Source organism: Canis lupus, chromosome 7 (assembly GCF_011100685.1).
Source record: "Canis lupus familiaris isolate Mischka breed German Shepherd chromosome 7, alternate assembly UU_Cfam_GSD_1.0, whole genome shotgun sequence".
Lineage (NCBI taxonomy): Eukaryota > Metazoa > Chordata > Mammalia > Carnivora > Canidae > Canis > Canis lupus.
Window position 1 is genome coordinate 41,859,832 of NC_049228.1, and position 19,901 is coordinate 41,879,732.

The 19,901-nt window shown below is 42.5% G+C and overlaps 1 protein-coding gene, 1 long non-coding RNA gene and 1 other non-coding gene across 4 annotated transcripts; 2 read left to right on the forward strand and 1 right to left on the reverse strand.

The window, feature by feature from the left end:
- Positions 1-1,259: 1,259 nt before the first annotated feature.
- Positions 1,260-19,236, forward strand: KHDC4 (KH domain containing 4, pre-mRNA splicing factor). 2 transcript variants are annotated; one of them, XR_005362367.1, is made up of 14 exons: positions 1,260-1,381; positions 1,860-2,076; positions 5,862-5,990; positions 6,339-6,418; positions 7,585-7,637; positions 7,910-8,073; positions 9,113-9,324; positions 10,273-10,333; positions 12,557-12,614; positions 12,838-13,091; positions 14,885-15,064; positions 15,959-16,043; positions 16,815-16,906; positions 17,964-18,021. XR_005362367.1 is itself a non-coding variant. In XM_038543067.1 (14 exons), the coding sequence occupies exons 1-14, from the start codon at positions 1,344-1,346 to the stop codon at positions 18,161-18,163; spliced, it is 1,851 nt and encodes a 616-aa protein (XP_038398995.1). In that variant the 5' UTR covers positions 1,260-1,343; the 3' UTR covers positions 18,164-19,236. The 2 variants fall into 2 exon arrangements, 1 of the variants encoding a protein (XP_038398995.1); XM_038543067.1 differs by having other exon boundaries at positions 15,931-16,043; positions 17,964-19,236.
- On the forward strand, positions 8,675-8,803 carry LOC119872739. The gene has a single exon (XR_005362770.1).
- On the reverse strand, positions 15,894-16,745 carry LOC111096736. Its single transcript, XR_005362369.1, has 2 exons — positions 16,412-16,745; positions 15,894-16,273 (listed from the first exon to the last, which is right to left on the reverse strand). It is a non-coding gene; the product is annotated as an uncharacterized LOC111096736 (long non-coding RNA).
- Positions 19,237-19,901: the final 665 nt, after the last annotated feature.

The window sequence follows — 19,901 nt, forward strand, 5'->3', positions numbered from 1 at the left end:
GACCTGAGCTGAGATCAAGAGTCACATCTGCTACCAACTGAGCCATCCAGGCACCCTCCCCCCAACAATGTATTTTCAGACTCCCAACAACATTGTATTTGGGGGCAAGGGGCAAAAAGAAAACAATGCTGTTTAATCTGAAATTCTTCTTTTTTTTAATTTTTATTTTTTTAAGATTTTATTTATCCATTCATGAGAGACACACAGAGAGGAGGGCGGGGGGGGGGGGGGGGGGGCAGAGACACAGGCAGAGGGAGAAGCAGGCTCCATGCAAGGAGCCCGACGTGGGACTCGATCCTGGGACTCCAGGATCATGCTCCGGGGCGAAGGCAGGCGCTGAATCTCTGAGCCACCCAGGGATCTCTTAATCTGACATTCTTTAGAAAAATACACCTGTCAGAAAAGGCAAGGAAATATAGAAGGCAATGAGAATTGGCTTGCCCTAACAGATATTAAATATAGAAGTATTCAATAGATGCCGTAGCAAAAGAACAAATCCACGCAAAAGACTGAAAAAACATATTATCGTATATATAAAATTTCATAAATGATAAAGATGGTGTTTGTACCAAAGGGTAATTTATTAAACGCTGAAGGGAAAACACGAGTTTGGATTTCAAGTTAATCTGCAGTCTATTAATCCTACCAGCATGTGAACTCACTAGAAAAACAGCGCTGCGGGCTATCCACTGAAGAGAGTCTCCTCACAGCTCCAAGACCCGCCAACGGGGTCAGTCAGCGGTCACGGCCCACTCCGAGCCCCTCACCCGCCCCTCACCTCCGCTCTCCCGCCCGGGCGCCGGCGCCCCCTCGCGGCGCGCCCCCGAAGCCCCGCTTTGAAATCAATGGTTGGCACACAGACGTAAAACCACCGGAGAATTCTCCACATGACCTTTGGGATGAACCATTTGCCTTTTCCTAAACAGGTAACTGAAACATGAAGCGGGCCAAAGTTGCGGGCTTCGGCGTCCTCTCTCCTTGGCCAGAGGACGCGGCTGGACTGAGGGAAACACTTGTTTAATTCCCTGACTCATGCGTATTGTCCTGTAGACTACCAACCTGCCCACAACAAACATGAACCTCCTCTTCCCAATTCCGCCCCGATGCGCGCTTCAGCCGCCATCTTTCTCCAGGGCAGGGCGCAAGCAGGAAGGTCACACCCTACCTGTCTCCGATAACGCCAGACGCCTCGAAATCCACAAGAGTCCAATTGGAACCGACGCTTCCACCGGAACAGCTTTTCTACACGACCGGAAGGGGCTGTGCGTGAGGGCGTTGGGGGCGGAAGTGACGGGAGGGTGGTAGTGGGGTAGTTGGCGGGTGGTTGAGCAGAGCCGGTCGCCATGTCCGCGGGGAGCGCGACGCATCCCGGGGCTGGCGGGTAAAGCTTTCGTGGGCGAGGGCATCGCAGCCCGCACGGGGCGGAGGAGAGGCGGAGGGGCCAAAGGGAGCTGCCTGCGGGAAGTGGGGGGGCGCTGAGGTGGTACGCGTACGTGTCAGAGGGCTGGGCTTAGGGGGAGGAAGATGGTAAGCAGGCCTTGGGGCGCCCGAAAAAGGCCGGCAGGGAAGGGGGGGAGGAGGAGGAAGGCCGAGGCTTTCGGGAGCACCGGCCAAGAGAAGATGAGAACGAGGGTATGTGGGACTGACTGGAGCGTTTTGAGAGGGAGGAAGGAAGTAAGGAGATACTGCAGCAATTGTGTCTGTTCGGGGGGGGGGGGGGGGGGGAATGGTAATTTTAATATTGATAGAGACTCGAGGGTGTAAAGAGAACGTGGTAGCGGGGAAGCGGGGTGCCAGAGCGTGGTAAGGGAAGAATGATAGAAAAGCTTCGAAGCCTCACGTTTTCCTCTTCCTTGTAGACGCCGCAGCAAATGGGACCAGCCAGCTCCAGCCCCCCTTCTGTTCCTCCCGCCGGCAGCCCCAGGTGCGGAGGTGCCCAGCAGTGGGGGAAGCCCTGGGGGCTCCGCGGCTGCTCCTTCTGGAGCCTTGGACGCTGCTGCTGCTGTGGCTGCCAAAATCAATGCCATGCTCATGGCCAAAGGGAAGCTGAAACCAACTCAGAATGTTGCTGAAAAGGTATTTGAAGTTGAAGGGACTCTGTTAATTGTAACTTTAATTTTGTAATTAAAGGCTACTTAGTAATTCTGTAATTAAACAATTATTTGTGTTAAGGAGAAAACAAGGTTACAGTAATTTAAAGATCACTTAGTTTTGGAATGCATCATGTGATATTATGTCATTTGTTTTCATGAGGCAAGTTTGGTTGGTTTGATTACATTTATGGACCAAATAGTTCACTTTGTCTTCGCTCACGTAGTTCAGCTTAACTTCTATCTATGTAATCATTTAAAGCAATGATGCGAAATTTTTCAATACTTAGGCTTTTTCCCTGAAATCCAAAGAGATGTTCAGGTAAATCAAGTGACTTTAAAATGTCTCTAGTCAGCTGTACTAAAACGTAAATACATACGTACAACGTCCTTTCTAGTTAGAATCTATAGATTTTTAATAACTGCCTACAGTGTAGTTCAATGTGAAATGAAATGGATAATTTATATGTTGGTGGTTTTGCTGTTTTCACACAAACTGAAATTATTTGGTCATTTTAAAGAATTTCTGGTATAATTAAAATTTCACAACTAGAATAGATCTGAACTTTGAAGTCTTTATCTTGCAATGGAAGACCAACTTTTACAGGATGATGAGTATAGTGGCTGTTTGTACTGCTAGACTGCATGCTTTGCGCTTAAAAAAATCCCTTGCAGCAATTTGATGGAATGGATTACTGTCGCCAGTTTACAGAGGAGGAAAATAAGATTCGTGAATGTACATTGTATAAGATCTGTCAAGGCAGACATCTGACTTCAGAGTCAGACAATTGGGTGTCTAGCTTTTGTTTGAAAGTGTCTCTTGGGCAACCCTAGTGGCTCAGCGGTTTAGCCCTGCCTTCAGCCCAAGGCATTATCCTAGAGACCCGGGATCAAGTCCCAGGTCAGGCTCCCTGTATGGAGCCTGCTTCTGTCTCTGCCTGTGTCTCTGCCTCTCTCTTTCTGTGTCTCTCATGAATGAGTAAATAAAATCTTTAAAAAAAAAAAAAAAAAAGAATGTCTCTAGATTTGGAGAGTTCAGTTCTAAGGCAGCTTAGCTCATTATAATACACATTTGAAAAAAAAAGTTCTTTGACTTCAATTAAAAGTTGAAGCAAATAGATGGGTTCTGTGTTTAAAAATGCATTTTGGGGGTTCCCTGGGTGGCTTAGCGGTTTGATGCCGGCCTTTGGCCTAGGGCGCGATGCTGGAGTCCCGGGATCGAGTCCCACATCGGGCTCCTGGCATGGAGCCTGCTTCTCCCTCTGCCTGTGTCTCTGCCTCTCTCTCTCTCTCTCTCTATGTATATCATAAATAAGTAAATAAATAAATAAATCTTAAAAAATTAAAAAATAAAAATGCATTTTGGGTGAGTGGTGGATGTGTTAATAGCATGTTTGTGGTGATTATTTCCAGTGTATACATGTATCAGATCATCCGGTTGTTCATCTTAAATATATACAGTTTTTATTTGTCTATAATACCTCAGAGTTGAGAGGGAAAGATGATAGAGTTTTTTGTTAGCTGTCCAGTTTATAACATCAACAGAATGGCTATTATCTGTTTGGATGTTTACTCAAGTTCTGCAGAATTGATGGGAATTTTTAGTGAGTTGGAAGTTCATTATTCATCGTATTTTTTTTTTTTTTAAGATTTTATTTATTTATTCATGAGAGAGAGAGAGGCAGAGACACAGACAGAAGAAGCAGCAGGCTCTATGCAGGGAGCCTGACTTGGGACTCCATCCTGGGTCTCCAGGATCACGTCCTGGGCTGAAGGTGGCACTAAACCACTAAGCCACCAGGGCTGCCCTATTCGTTGTATTTTTAATTGTAAAGATTGAGTCAATTGTCCATTTTTAAGTTCTGAAAGGAAATTTTTATTTCTTTTAAGGTTTTATTTATTTAGTCATGAGAGACACACAGAGAGAGGCAGAGACACAGGCAGAGGAAGAAGCAGGCTCCACGCAGGGAGCCCGATGCAGGGCTCGATCCGGGGTCTCCAGGATCAGCCCCTGGTCGCTAAGACGCTGAGCCACCCGGGCTGCCCGCTGCAAGGAAATATTAAAAGCACACTGACAAAGATGGAATGCTCCTTCAGTATTAAAATTATTTTTCTTTATTTTTTATTTTATTTTCTTGAGTGTTAAAATTTTTAACGCTGATGTTAATCCTTTATTCCTTTTTTCCCCACTTCTAAAAAGCAATTGAGGGGCATCTCTGGGTGGCTCAGTGGTTTAGTGCCTGCCTTTCGCCCAGGGCGTGATCTTGGAGTCCCGGGATCGAGTTCCGCATTGGGCTCTCTGCATGGAGCCTGCTTCTCCCTCTGCCTGTGTCTCTGCCTCCTCTGCCTCTCTCTCTCTCTCTCTCTCTCTCTCTCTGTGTCTATCATAAATAAATAAATCTTTAAAAAATAAAAAAATAAAATTTGAATTAAATTTTAATTCTTATCACAGCATTTGGACATGAGGCTGACAGTGGCCATGCTGGATGGCCAGGTAGAGAACACCTGTGTCATCACAGGATGTCCTGTGGGATAGCACTGATCTGTACCTTTGGTGGTGGCCAGTACTGAGCAGGGCCTAAACAAACGTGAGATATTGAGTCTAGTTTGTGTCCACATTTTAAAAATATCGAGGCACCTGGGTGGCTCAATTGGTTAAGCATCCGACTCTTAATTTTGGCTCAGGGTCATGAGATCGAGCCCTGTGTTGGGCTCCTCGCTGGATGTGGAGTCTGCTTAAGATTCTCTCTCTTTCTCTCTTGAATAAATAAATCTTTTTTTAAAAATGTATCTAACGCATAAACTGTTTATCTTCTTTGAGCAGATTTGCTGAGCGTTGGTCCCAGGTAACAAAGGGTTGGGGAAGGCCATCTTGAGATGAAGATTTTTTTCAGATAACTCATCTGCTGTCTGGAGTAGCCTATAGTTTAAATTGAGAGAAATAAATAATAATAAGTTGAGAGAAACCAGGGGCATCTGGGTGGCTCAGTGGTTGTGTCTGCCTTTGGCTTAGGTCATGATCCCAGGGTCCTGGGATTGAGTCCTATATCAGGCTCCCTGCAGGGAGCCTGCTTCTTCCTTTGCCTATGTCTCTGCATCTCTCTGTGTCTCTCATGAATGAATAAAATCTTTAAAAATAATAAATTGACAGAAACCAGGTCAGATTTTAGGATTTTGCTTGGCTTTTCATCTATTTTCTTAGTTCTTCTTTAATAGAGAGTAATGGGTTGTCAGATAAACTTTACGGGTTTTCCAGATCATTGCAAGGATAGAACTAGTTAAATGTGATATGTTGGTGGCTGCAGCGTTGTCACAAAGGCAGCGTCCAGTTATACAAATGAAGTGCATGGGTTGCTGGACTCTGCGTTGTACACTGGACTCTGCCCTGTATTTTACTGCACGTATGGCTAGCTAGTTGAGCTGTAATGCACCATAACCTGTTCATTTATTTTTCTTTGTGGAGATTGCAGCTTCTCGTCCATAAGGTTTCTGGGATTATTCGGTCGTAGAAACGCACCATGGCCAAGGTTACAGAGAAATCTGATGATTGCTTTCAAGTGAATTGACAATACTTGGTGTCCGTTGAGTGAAGTTTTGTTTGCTTGTTCTTTCATTTTTGAAGAATGACCTAGGAATATTTCCAAGTGTGTTTGTAGGCAGGTAAAGGGAACAGTAACGTGGTGCTGGAACGTAGGGAGGGGCACTTGTAAATTGAGCAGCAGAAACATACTATTTGATCTTACAAACTCTTCATTCTAATTTCTCTTGTAGCTTCAGGCTGCTGGCAAAGGCCTAACTAGCAGTAAAAGCAAGGATGACCTGGTGGTAGCTGAAGTCGAGATCAATGATGTGCCTCTCACGTGCAGGAATCTGCTGACTCGAGGACAGACTCAGGATGAGGTGCGCAGATGTTGGGCCTCTGGGGAAGGTGGTAGGTGGGCACAGTCAAGAAAACAAGACCTCTAACTACAGACAGGAGCCAGATGTTTATGACTGAATGTGGGTCATAATCTCCAAAGTCAGGATTGGGTTGAATTAACTATGAGGAACTTCTTGGTAAAGGTAAACAGATATGGGTGGATTCCTGGTCAGCTTGAGCAGGAAACAATGGAATTGATATTAATATAGGTGAGAACTCATTCTTTTGTATTGATATAGTGAATGAATGGGGAGAAATCCATCTTTCTGCCAGTCATTGAAGTCGATCAATTGCCACATCATCTTTTTAATAGATTGTTTCCTTTTTAGATCAGTCGGCTTAGTGGGGCTGCAGTGTCAACTCGAGGGAGATTCATGACCTCGGAGGAGAAGGCCAAAGTGGGACCAGGGTGTGTATACACATCCTCTGCTTTGGGGAAAGGTTGGACATATGGCTCACGTTAGTTTCATATTTTTCATTTGCAGGAAATATGTGCAAATATTTGCTTAGTAGCTTGGTATATATATATATATACACATGTCACGTACTAGAGTTTGGGACATACATTTCCAATATGTGTAAGGAGTGTTGGCAGCTGTTTTCCTTCTTGTTGGTCTTTGGATTTTTTTTATTTCACAGGTAACATTTTATTGGAGGAAACAAATTATGGGAAAGTGTAAAATAAGATAATTGCTACATTTAATGTATATATGCTTCCAAACTTTTGTTTGGGAACATTTCCCCCAAAAAAGGGTCTGTATTTGTTGTAATTTCCCTTTTAAAAACCTCCTTTCATCAAGCAACTCTCTGCCTCTATGGTGGCTGTAGGCTAAAAGGTTTTCCACTGAAAGATTTTGTCTCCCTATAGTTGTGGCCCTTCCGCTACTTAGTTTTGAGGGCAGGTACTTAAGCAGTGCAAAACTTGGCTTAAATTAAATATAATCAGTAGGCAAAACTTACTCCTCATCTGAAACCAAAAGTATATTTCAACTAGTGTGTGCATGCTGATTGCTGTTTTGGACTTTTCCATCTTTAAATACAGTTATTTTTACTTACAGCCTTTTATTAATTTTATGGTTATTGATGAACTCTGTTATAATCAAAATCAGAATCTAAGGCCACTTTACTTTTAGAAAGTGGAGTCCCCTTGGTTGTGGGTCTCAGATATGGATCTACAGGCTACCATCACTTTTGCCCCATTAATTTGGATAGCCAACAGCACATTTGCCCATAACCTGTTAGACAACCAACAAAAAGAGATTTTGTTCTCAAATACCAGGTTATGTCAGTTGACAAGATGCCAGTATTCATGAGCCCATAAGAACAGATTTGATCCCTTGTGGGCCAGTTAACTTGAAGCAACCAGGAAAGTTTATTTTATTTTATTTTTCAGGAAAGTTTATTTATTCCCCAGCTCTAAAATCATGTTCTTAGAAATTTGCAACAGCCGTTTTTTTCTATGTAGTCTCTTTTACTTATTTGGAAACATAAACATTACAGATTTGATTTGGTGACTCATTTGGTTCCTTTGGTTGTGACCAGTTTGGGATTATTATTCTATATTTCTCTTTATAGGGATCGTCCATTATACCTTCATGTTCAGGGCCAGACACGGGAGTTAGTGGACAGTAAGTAATGGTTTGGCTCACATCCCACTTTTTGTGAAGGACAAAGAACAGGGTTGTATGTAATAAGTTGGCAGAATGTTCCTGGTGGCTGTGGTAACTCTTGTGTATGAACTGCTCATGAGTGTGCTGGGGGTAAAGAGAGGCTGAGGACCACATATTTTGGCTTCCTTTAAAATGGATTAATACGGGGATAATTGGGCATTGGCTGCACTTTGTCATTGGGTACTTGTCAGTCCATTCCTTTGGTACAGTATCTCACGGTTTTTCCATAGGAGCGGTAAACCGAATCAAAGAAATTATCACCAATGGTGTGGTCAAAGCTGCCACAGGGACGAGTCCAACTTTCAATGGTGCGACAGTCACTGTGTATCACCAGCCAGCACCCATTGCACAGTTGTCTCCAGCTGTTAACCAGAAGCCTCCCTTCCAGTCAGGGGTATGTTTCGTGGAGAGATCATGAACAGCTTTGTCATTTCTGTGAAAGTGATATGTACCAAATGATATGGAAAGCGCAAAGAAAAATCCTGAAATCCCAACTTGAGACTTACCTGCGGATACTGTCCTACTAATGGACCATCTAAGCTTCCGAGATGCGGGACGCCTGGGTGGCTCCGCAGTTGGGCACCTGCCTTAGGCTCAGGTCGTGATCCCGGGATCTGGGATCAAGTCCTGCATTGGCCTCCCTACGGGGAGCCTGCTTCTCCCTCTGCCTCTCTCTCTCAGTTTGTATCTCATGAATAAATAATCTTTTTTTTTTTTTAAGATTTTATTTATTCATGAGAGACAGAGAGAGAGAGAGAGAGAGAGAGAGGCAGAGACACAGGCAGAGGAGCCTGCTTCTCCCTCTGCCTGCGTCTCTATGAATAAATAAATAAAAAAATCTTAAAAAAAAAAAAAACTTCCAAGATGCAGTGAACATCTGATTACACATCTCTTTACTTTGATGTATTCCAGGAAGGGTGTTGATAGACCAGACTGTTTACACACCTTATGTTTGGAGTTTGTAGTTTGGTTGTGTATTTGTAAGTGTGATGGCAGCTGGAGGACTAAGAAGGCGGAGTCTGGTGAAGTAAGACTCTGCTGATACAATCCTCCTAGAAAACAGGGTGGGAGAGAGCAGCCCTCGGTGGAGAACAGCACAGGGCTGACTGTACGACCCAACATGCTACTCTAGTTTCACAGAAGACAGTGCTATAGGTTCTGATATATGCAGTCATGGGCCATGGGTGTGCTTAGTAGTATGTCTTTGCTTTTCACCTGATGAAGGAATGTTCTAGGTGGGTACATGGCATATGTAGTGCTTTAAATTAAATTATTTTATAGAGTTTATTTTTATGAGCTCATGGTGGAAATTATAGGGGGGTCCTTATTCTGGCAGTGGTTGAAAGTATCTGGAGGATTAAAGTCTTGCAAAATGATTTTCAAGACTAGGATTTAATTATGTGTTTAATCTGAGTTATTCTATTCTTCTACAGATGCATTATGTTCAGGATAAATTATTTGTGGGTCTAGAGCATGCTGTGCCCACCTTTAATGTCAAGGAGAAAGTAGAAGGTCCGGGCTGCTCCTATTTGCAGCACATTCAGATTGAAACGGGTGCCAAAGTCTTCCTAAGAGGCAAAGGCTCAGGTTGCATTGAGCCAGCATCTGGCCGAGAAGCTTTTGAACCCATGTATATTTACATTAGGTACGTACACATGGATGGGGTTGGGGTTGGAGATGACAAGCATTTGAATGCTTGTTAACTGATCAGGCTGGGATCCCTGGGTGGCGCAGCGGTTTAGCGCCTGCCTTTGGCCCAGGGCGCGATCCTGGAGACCCGGGATCAAATCCCACGTCGGGCTCCTGGTGCATGGAGCCTGCTTTTCCCTCTGCCTATGTCTCTGCCTCTCTCTTTCTCTCTGTGACTATCATAAATAAATAAAAATTTTAAAAAAATAATAATGCCTTTAAAAAAAAACTGATCAGGCTGGAGGGCTTCAAAAGGAGTAAGAAAATAGGTATAATAACTAGTAACATGAGCAATGTAGGTCATTACTAACGATAATCACTTTATAATTAATAAAAACTATTGAATTAGGTAGAATTGTCTTTGTCTTTTTTAGTATTCAGGTTCTTGGGTTTTAAATCTCTCACTGTAAAATGAGCTGTGATGAGCCTAAAGGTATCTTCATTTTGACCTATGACACTATTAATGCATTTTACAGTTATTTTAGTGACTTTTAAATGTCTTTATATTTATGTTTTAAAGAGAGCAATAGGGGCACCTGGATGGCTCAGTGGTTGAGTGTCTGCCTTCAGCTCAGGGCATGATCCTGGGGTCTGGGGATCGAGTCTTGCATCAGGCTCCCCACAGTGAGCCTGCTTTTCCCTCTTCCTATGTCTCTGTCTCTCTCTCTCTGTGTTTCTCATAAATAGATAGGTACATAGATCGACCAAGCAATAAAGTATTTGTCTTAATGATACAAGTTATATCCTAAAGGGTTACTGTGACATTTTTTTGTGATTTTTTTTTGAAGTTTTTTTGTTGGTATTTTGAATATATTAAATTTGTAAACAGCATACAAAGTGAAAGCAAAAATCTGTATCCTTTACTTTTCTCCTCTTTGAGTTTTTGGTTCCTATTTCTTTGCAGTCATCCCAAACCAGAAGGCCTGGCTGCTGCCAAGAAACTCTGTGAGAATCTCTTGCAAACAGTGAGTTATATTTGTGTATCTAATATTCAGAAGAGCTCCTGCTGTCTTGGGCTGTGTCTTAGCTATTTTCCTACCTGTATTAGTTTCCTAGGGCTGTCATAGCAAATTTCCACAAACTAGATAACTTAACAAATTTATTCTTTCATTGTTCAGGAAGCCAGACACTCAAAATAATGATGTGGGCAGAGTTGGATCCTTCTAAACGAATACTGTGAAGGAGAATGTTCCATGCCTCTCCCAGCCTGCTGTCCTTTGCATTCTTTCCCCATGTCAGCAGAGTTCCAATCCCTGGCCTACTCCTGTGTCTCTGTCTCTCTGTTTCTTTTTTTTTTTTTTTTTTTTTATGATACTCACAGAGAGAGAGAAAGAGAGGCAGAGACACAGGCAGAGGGAGAAGCAGGCTCCATGCACCAGGAGCCTGATGTGGGATTCGATCCCGGGTCTCCAGGATCGCGCCCTGGGCCAAAGGCAGGCGCCAAACTGCTGCGCCACCCAGGGATCCCTCTCTGTTTCTTCTAAAGTAGCAGTCCTTCGAATTTGGGCCCACCATAACCCAGTATAAACTCATGTTAACCTGTATCTGCAAAGACCTGGTTTCCAAACAAGATCATATTCCAAGGTTCTGGGCAGACATGAATTTTGGAACCACTACACCATTCTAGCAACTCAACATTCTCCATAAGGAAGACAAGCTTCCCTAAGCAGGGTCATAGCTGGCATGCCTTTCTTCTTTAGCAACTATTTTGGTATAGAATTTTGAAATGTGTAGTACATCAGTATGAAATCTCAATATTGTCATTTATTTTTTAAAAGATTTGACTTATTCATTTGAGAGAGAAAATAAGCAGGGAGGAGAGGGAGAAGGAAAAGCAGACTCCTCACTGAGCAGGGAGCCTAATGGGGAGCTTGGTCCCAGGACCCTGGGATCATGATGTGAGCTGAATAGCAGATGCTTAGTTGACTGAGCCACCCAGGTGCCCCAGTGTTGTCAGTTATTTAAATAATACTTTCAGGCCTGGCCAAGTTGTTGACCAGTGCGCATTCCAGATTCTTTTTATTTTGTTTATTTTTGTATTCCGAATTCTTTTTAATAGTAAGTATAGCAAAATTAAGAATAGAGCTATAATAATGTTTTGGCTAACAGCAGTAAGCTAATTGCTTATTTGATTGTCTATTATTTTTATTCTGTAATCTAGTAACCAAAAGTTAAACCAGTAGGGTTGTTGGTGTAGCCCCTGAAGATAGTCAGGTTTAGGGGTTGTGTTTATTCAGCCTTGTGTCATTTGGCATTTAAGGGTCCCCTTTTGGAAAGCCATAGTCTTTGCTTTTGTGAGGTAACCTAATTTACCACCCCTTGTGCCAGATAACTTCCCTGACTGTCTCCTGTGTTTGTTGCCACTTGAAGTTACTGACTCAGTGAGATGTTCATAATGAAGAACTGGGCAGTGGGGGGGCGGTGCATGACGACGTATTAACCTTGTGTTGAGCCATAAGCTCCTTGAGGACAAGTCCAGTAAAAGAATGAATGAAGTCTCGGTAGTTATACTGACAACTTAGAAATTTCCTAACTTCTTTCTGGCTCTGAATGATTTTATACCTCAGAATTGGGTCTAATCTGGAGATTTTGGAAGCTTCTGATGTCCATGCTCCTGGTGCCCACATCCTGGCTTACTAATTCATAGGGTATGCCTTATTAAAAATGATTTTTTTAAGACTTATTTGTTTTTGAGAGAGAGAGCAAGGGGGGGTGGGTAGAGACAGAAGGAGAGAATGTCTCAAGCTGACTGCACTGAGTGCAGAGCCTTAGGTGGGGCTTGATCCCATGACCCTGAGACCTCAACCCGAGTTGAAACCAAGAGTTCGACACTCAACTGACCATGTCACTCAGGCGCCCTTTGATTGATTTTTTAACATTTTTATTCTTAAATGATCCTATACCCAGTGTGGAATTCGAACTCACAACCCCGAGCTCAAGAGTCATATATATATGTTCTACTGACTAAGCCAATCAGGTGCCCCATACCTTATTAAAATTTAAATTAAACAAGCTTAAATTTGATGGAAATATCAATGACAATTTTTTTTGACAATTTTTTTTTTAATTGGTGGAAATACTTTTACTTCCTCACTACTTTGGTCCTAGAATTGTATAATCTGACCCTTGTAAATACTCCGTGAATTGGGGGATTGTCCCACATGAATTTGTTTTCCCTTCTTTTGCAGGTTCATGCTGAGTACTCTAGATTTGTGAATCAGATTAATACTGCTGTACCTTTACCAGGTGTGTATGTCTTAAAGTGTTTAAGAAAGAGAAATAGTTTGTTAGTGATATTTGTGTATAAAATAGGATATTTAAGGGTAGACTGTGCCAGGGCACTGATAATGTCCCCTTCAGCTTACGATAATTTGGAAAGTAGTTTTCTTCCCTAGAGATGAAGTTAATATTCAGCTAAAATGTCTCGTTCTGCTGCAGCTGATTAAACACTTTTTTTCTTCCCCCTCAGGCTATACACAACCCTCTGCTATAAGTAGTGTCCCTCCTCAGCCACCATATTATCCATCCAATGGCTATCAGTCTGGTTACCCTGTTGTTCCCCCTCCTCAGCAGCCACTTCAGCCTCCCTATGGAGTGCCAAGCATAGTGCCACCAGCTGTTTCATTGGCACCTGGAGTCTTGCCAGCATTACCTACTGGAGTTCCACCTGTGCCAACACAATACCCGATCACACAAGTGCAGCCTCCTGCTGGCACTGGACAGGTAGGATGGTAGGCTGTGACTATGGAGAAAGTGGCCAGGGGAGAGAGGTGGAGGTGGTGGTGGTATTCAGAAAGAAATCATGCAGAATTACTGGGTGATGGGAGGTGTTTCTCTCCTGTTGCTCCTGTGTCATGGCCACTAAGCTACCTAAATGCTTTAGGACAGCGTGTACACATGTGTTTTCACCCTGAAATGTATAGTTTCATTTCATGAGTCTTACTGCCAAATAGTTGTTTGGAAGAGGAGTCAGCAAGCTTCCTCTGGAGTGCTAGGTGGCCAACAGGTGAAGCTTACGGGTCATGCAGGCTCTGGCACACCTGCTGCGCTCCATTCCTGGGGCACGGATGTAGTCAAAGACCATACCAAATGAACTCACATGGCTGTGCTCCAGAAACACTGGATATACAGAAGTGGGTAATGAGCCACAATCATGGTTTGTTGTGCTGTGGGTATCGCCTACCTGCACCCACCTCAAGAAGAAAGGGGCCAGCCTACTAGCCTCTCCATGATTGGACCTGAGTTAGTGATCTTCAGAAGAAACACAACATATTCAGGGGTTCTTGAGCTGAGAGATCCTGGAACTTTGCCAACTTAAGGCTTATTAAATGTACTTGTATATTTTTCAAACTATGTGAGAAACTAGAATTTTAGGAAAGGGTAGGTAGCTAGCTCATCTAGATGAATCATGTACTCCTCTTCTCTGAGACAGGGAAAGAAGGTAGCAAGCACAGGTGATGGATTGATGGTAGGCCTTTCTCTGTGGGCCTCATAGTGTTGCTGTGGCAGAGGAGCATGCAGCCCTGAACCACTACCCAGCCTCCTGGCTGGCGGGCTGTGAACGCTGGAGGGGCTATATGGTTTGAAACAACAGACTTCACTAAATCCTGCTCATGACTCTTAGTCCTAATTACTCACCTTCTGTGTTTGGCTGAGCTATAGTTCACCAGCTTTGAGCCACATTGCTTTGTGACCAGAAAGGAGTATGGCGGAGCAGGCCCCTTAGGGTTGAGCTTTAGACATATGCTGCCAGGGTTCCTCATGCTTTCCTGTGATTGAGCTGTGCAATCCTGGGATACCACGTGACCTATCCAGCCTTTGGTTTCCTTATAGAAAACGAGCATAATGATTCTATCTCAGAGATTGCAAGGGTTAGGTGGGAAGACCCAAGTAGTCCACACATACTAGCCATTTGTCTAATAATAAGAGCTGTCCTTTGGGAAGTGCTTGTTTTTTCTGATACATAGTGGATCAGTCCTTTTTCCTTTCTGGTACAGTCTCTAAACACCAGACAGACTCCCTCTTGCTGTAACAGTTTATCCTTAGAAGAGGCAGGTGAACTTGCCTTTGCCATAAGCATTAGTAGCCTTTATAATCTAGAAGGAGCGAATCACTTTGATTAGAGGGGTCTAAATTAGAGAATGTTCTTGCTTGTTAACTTTTAAATTAAGTAAGTGGCTAGAATTTTTATATGTTTATTTATTTATTTATTTATTTTTGAATTTTTATATGTTTATATTTTATATGGTGTGCACCTAATGGCCCCGGGTGCACACCAGGTTTCTCCTGAGAATCGAAAACACTGTAAACCTTCTCAGTTTAGCATTCCCCACCATGAAGGTGGGAAGGTGAGGCTCTCATGGCACCAGATGATCCAAGAGGAAAGCTAAGGACCAGAGAGATACAGAATTTCTGGGACATGTGGATTATAAAAGTCTTTTGTGATCATTGTTTTCCTTAGTAAGTGACTGGGTATTCTCACACCTTTTTTCCCCTTTGGTTTGTTTTGGTCCCAGAGTCCGATGAGTGGGCCTTTTATTCCTGCTGCTCCTGTCAAAACTGCCTTGCCTGCCGGCCCCCAGCCCCAGCCCCCGCCCCCACCCCAGCCCCCACTCCCAGCTCAACCCCAGGCACAGAAGAGGCGATTCACAGAGGAGCTGCCAGATGAACGAGAATCTGGACTTCTTGGATACCAGGTTAAATAAAATACCCTTTCTTTCCTCATCTTATTCTACTATACTTTCCCTTTAAAGAAAGAAAAATTCACATCTATGTCAACCATCCTCCCAGTACTAGATTTCTGTTTTCTGGAATCCATTTAGGGTTTTTTCCCTTGGAGGATTTAAAACAAGAGTAACTCCCTTTGGGCGGGTTGGTCTTTGGGATCAGTATGATAAGAAAATACAAAGCTCCATGTAGAGGGAGGCACATAGAGGTCTATGACTGGCCCCTGGAAGGAGTTCTGTAGAATTCCACGCTACCACATTCATATGGTATTCTTGGAAACCTCACATAGTTCTCATTTCCCTACACATCTCACCAAAAGGTATCATTACTGTCAGCATAGGGTTTGTTTTTAAACCTTGGCCCTCAGTTTACTTTTTTTCCCTGTAAAAGACAGTGATTACTTTTTTGAGTCCCCACCATCCACAAAAAATAGTGGGCAGAAATGTGATTCGGTGCATACATGTTCTAAGTAGTCATTCAAGTAAAGAATTTTTAAAAATACTATTTAAGTGTGTGGTTTTGGTGCCATTTTATTTATCAGGAAAAGCACCTTTACTTTTTGCCAGAGCCCTTTAGCGTCCTTTGAATCAAACTCTGAAGCATTTTTATAGTTTATAAAAGGGTAGTTGAAAACAGATACATGTAGCATGACCAGGTCCTACAGAAAGAGATTACATCTCCTTCAGCTGTGGTTATGTCCCAAATCCCAGAGTGCTATGTAGTGAGCATACTGCAACTGACCAGAAAGACGAGGCACTTGAGAGATACATTAAGGAGCTAAAGTCAATGCAGCAGGTGTAGATTTGCTAATGCCGCTGTATTTTTCTGCTCATAGCATGGACCCATTCATATGACTAATTTAGGTACAGGCTTCTCCAGTCAGAATGAGATTGAAGGTGCAGGATCGAAGCCGGCAGGTTCCTCAGGCAAAGAGCGAGAGAGGGACAGGTAAGTTAGTTGGAGCATAATTACGTGAATGTCATCACATGTCATTGGCTTTCACCATTAGTGTGAATAACGATCATTGCTGTGAGCTTCCATGTTCTAAAACTAATGAAGGGGTGCCTGGGTAGCTCAGTCAATTGAGCATCCTTCCAACTTGATCTCAGCTCAGGTCTTGATCTCAGTGTCATGACTTCACTCCTGGAGTTGGGCTCCATGCTGGATGTGGAACCTCCCTAAAAAATAATAACTGATCGATAAGTCAATCAAAATGTAATGAAATCCTTTGGCTCAAAAACTCCTGTGTGTTTTTTTAATAACTGCTGCACTAAGGAGATTATGCCTCCCCTTTCACAGTGTTCAGGGGTGGTTACCTTGGGCTTTGAGTCATTTCATTCTTGGTCATCAGGCATCTTCCTCTACTATCTGCATCTTAGCCATTTTCCTAAGCATAGGCAATATGTTTGCTACTTAGAATCCTAGGATATTATGGACTGAGGTACTTGAATGTGGGAGTCCAGTTGCCATCTGGGGCTTGAGACAGCCACCCTCTTATATGGTTCGTTGAGCCTTCCAAGGACGGGACTGGCTTCCCACAGCAGTGCTGCTGCTTTTGACCTGGCCTGGCTAAAAACTTGATATCTTAAAACTTGATAATAGCTCTCAGGGTGGGGTCAGGTGGAAAGGGTGGAGGTGAACGGTTGTTTGGTGACCTTTGGAAGAAAGTACAATTGATAGAATCTATCTGAAAGGTTGTCATGGTTTTTCTTCTCACAGGCAGTTGATGCCTCCACCAGCCTTCCCAGTGACTGGAATGAAAGCAGAGTCTGATGACAGGAATGGGTCTGGGGCCGGAGCAGGGAGCCACGGTGAGTGAGGTGTAGCTGGGGACACGCAGGAAGCTAAGACTGGTCCTAAGTTACTAGTTTTCTGACCTGATGTTCATTCAGGTGGCATTCAATCAGGTGTTTAATCCAACTTCTAAAATCTCCAGGCTGATGAGGTGTTTGTTTTGTTTTGTTTTGTTTTTCTTTTCTTTTTTTTTTTGTTTTTTTGTTTTTTTGTTTTACTTAGAAGGATGGCATATGGTTAACCTTTTTTCAACTGACGTGTGTCTAGAAAAAGTCAACTTATATTTTATACTAGCATCATTAAAGCTCTAATGATTGGTAGGTCATTTCAAATTTTGTTGCCTTTGTTGTCTGAATATCCGGAAATAATCTGATAAAGACTTAAGGATTGCTATTTCAGGGCACCTGGCTGGTTCAGTCAGTGGAGTGTGTGACTCTTGATCTCGGGGTTATGAGTTCGAGCCCCAATTTGGGTATAAAGCCTACTTTTTAAAAAAGATTGATTTTTCTTTGTATTGGGAGCTGAGCTATATATCTCTCCTCATAGCTCTTTTGGTTGTGAATAGTCAGCCAGTGGCTATTAAAAAAAATGTTGCCTCTTAGTATCCCAGAACTCTAGATCTGTAGAGGAATATGGGGTCACTTGTGTTCTTTGCCTGTAGTCATAAAAATGAACAGAAGAAAATACATTTTTTATTCTTTTCTTAACTTCTTTTCTTTTAACTCTTTAAAGGTGAAATATCAGCCTCCAAAGACTCACTTGCTAACTTTCCTTTTTTCTTTTTTTTCTTTTTTTTTCTTTTTTTTTTTTTTTTTTTTGTGTGTGTGTGTGTGTTTCTTTTTTTCTTTCTCTGTTTTCTTACATGGTTCTGGTGGATTCACATTTGCTGATGCTGGTGCTGTTTTTCGTGTGATCCTCAACGTTTTTGGGTGACCATTGACCCTGTGACCTCAAAATGGTGTCCAACTAACCACTTATAATTAACATCTTTTTTTTATTAACGAATTTATGGTATTATCTTTTTTTTTTTTTTGTCTTGGGGGATGGGGTTGGGGTTGTTTTTCTCTATTCTAGATTATCCAGTCAAGAAGATGAAAACTGCAGAGAAGGGATTCGGGTTGGTGGCTTATGCTGCAGATTCATCTGATGAAGAGGAGGAGCATGGGGGTCATAAAAATGCAAGTAGTTTTCCACAGGGCTGGAGTTTGGGGTATCAGTACCCTTCATCACAGCCACGAGCTAAACAACAGATGCCATTCTGGATGGCCCCTTAAGAAACAGTGGAACAGAGCTTTGACCCTTGGTGACTCTCTTTAGCAATAATGCATGCATTTGATTTAATAAGACTCTGGGGCCTGTACTGGGAACCATCATGGACCTTTGCAGAAGTTAGAGATGCAGTGTTCCCTTTCTTAAAGGGGTTTCATTCTTTTTAAAACACCTTTGTTTCTGCAGTGGCATAGTATCTGTTAAAATTTACTTAGAATCACAAATTTGTCTCAGAAGCTTTTTAACAGTTGGTGAAATGTGCTTGTCCAACAGAGCATCCCAACAGGGTTATTCCAGTATACATTTAACTGGTCCAGCCTTTTCCACATGAATGAATGGCCCCTGTTCTGACAAAAAAGTTTTATTTGTATTTTACTACTGGTTACAAACGAAGCCTTACTATCAGTGGGGAGACGATTTTAAGACCATCTTTCCCTTGCAGCACCTTTAAATCTAAGAATAGTTCATCCTTATTTTCATGTTTGCATTCTTTTCTGTTTTGGAAAATGCAGTTTCACTAATTTAAAACTATTGGATATAGCTGGATCCTGAGTAGAAAAGTGAAGGGTTGGCTTTTTTTTTTTTCCCTTATCTTTTTACTGGGATGATCCAAAGCTGGCATCTTCAGGCACTCTTGTCCCAGAAAGCCATTGCAGTTTTTATTGCCCTTTTAATAAGCTCCATGTCTTCAGCTGGGTCCGAGAAAACTGCTTGAGCAAAAGCTGGTCAGAACTCATCACAGAAATGAAACACAGTGGTCCGTCTCTCTGAGAACTGATTGCAGCTAAACTAGAGAGATTTGACTGCTCACAATAGGATGGATGGTGGACTTAGTGGCTGCAACTTGTCCTTTTTCTTGGCATTACAGGTTTTGCCAAAAGAACTTTTTTGTATCAAATATTGATGTGTGAAAGAAGGAGCTAGTCTGCTGAACCAAGAGTAGTTTGAGATACTGAACTGTCATTTTTGCACATTTGAATACTTTGCAGGCTGGCTTTGTATAAACATACTCTCTGGTTTCCTATATGTTGTAAATATTTAGACCATAATTTCATTATAAATAAATGTATAAATATTATGTTTGTGGTTTCTTTTTTCTCTCCCATGACCCATCTGTGCACTAAAATTTATAAATTTCTGATAGCCTAACAAACTGAAACCCACCAGAAAAATATTTCATGGGCCCAGAAGTCTGCATATAGTTCCAAGAGTTTATGACTTAACCACAGTAAACCCTTCAAAATCCAGATGAAAATATGGAGGATAATTAATGGTAGACTACCTCCATTTTGGTACTGTAACTCTGATTTACTGAACACAGGAAATGAAATACATTTTTAAAGGAAATACACAATTCACATTATTTTTGGGAAAGCTTTCTTAAGAGGAAGGCTGAGTAGAAATTTTTAAAGATTTTTATTTATTCATGAGAGACACAGGCAGACATAGGCAGAGAGAGAAGCAGGCTCCTCAGAGGGAGCCTTGGGAGGGACTCCATCCCTGCACCAGGATCATGCCCTGAGCCAAAGGCAGACGCTCGACTGCTGAACCACTCAGGTTCCCGGAGTAGGAATTTGTTCCTAGAGCCAGCTTCCTCCCTGTACCTTTGTGCGCTCCTTGAATAAAGGTGAAGGTACGGATGATGCCTTCAATTATTGCTGCATTTAATCAAAGCCCCTGTGAAAGCTTTTTAAAAAGCAAAACACTTTTCGAGTCTAATCCGTAAATGTGGAGTCCAGACTT

Coding starts and splice junctions, on each gene's coding strand:
- KHDC4 (XM_038543067.1), top strand. CDS start 1,344: ATGTCCGCGGGGAGCGCGACGCATCCCGGGGCTGGCGG. Junction 6,419..7,584: donor AAGGCCAAAGTGGGACCAGG/GTGTGTATACAC, acceptor TTCTCTTTATAG/GGATCGTCCATTATACCTTC. Junction 16,044..16,814: donor AAAGAGCGAGAGAGGGACAG/GTAAGTTAGTTG, acceptor TTCTTCTCACAG/GCAGTTGATGCCTCCACCAG.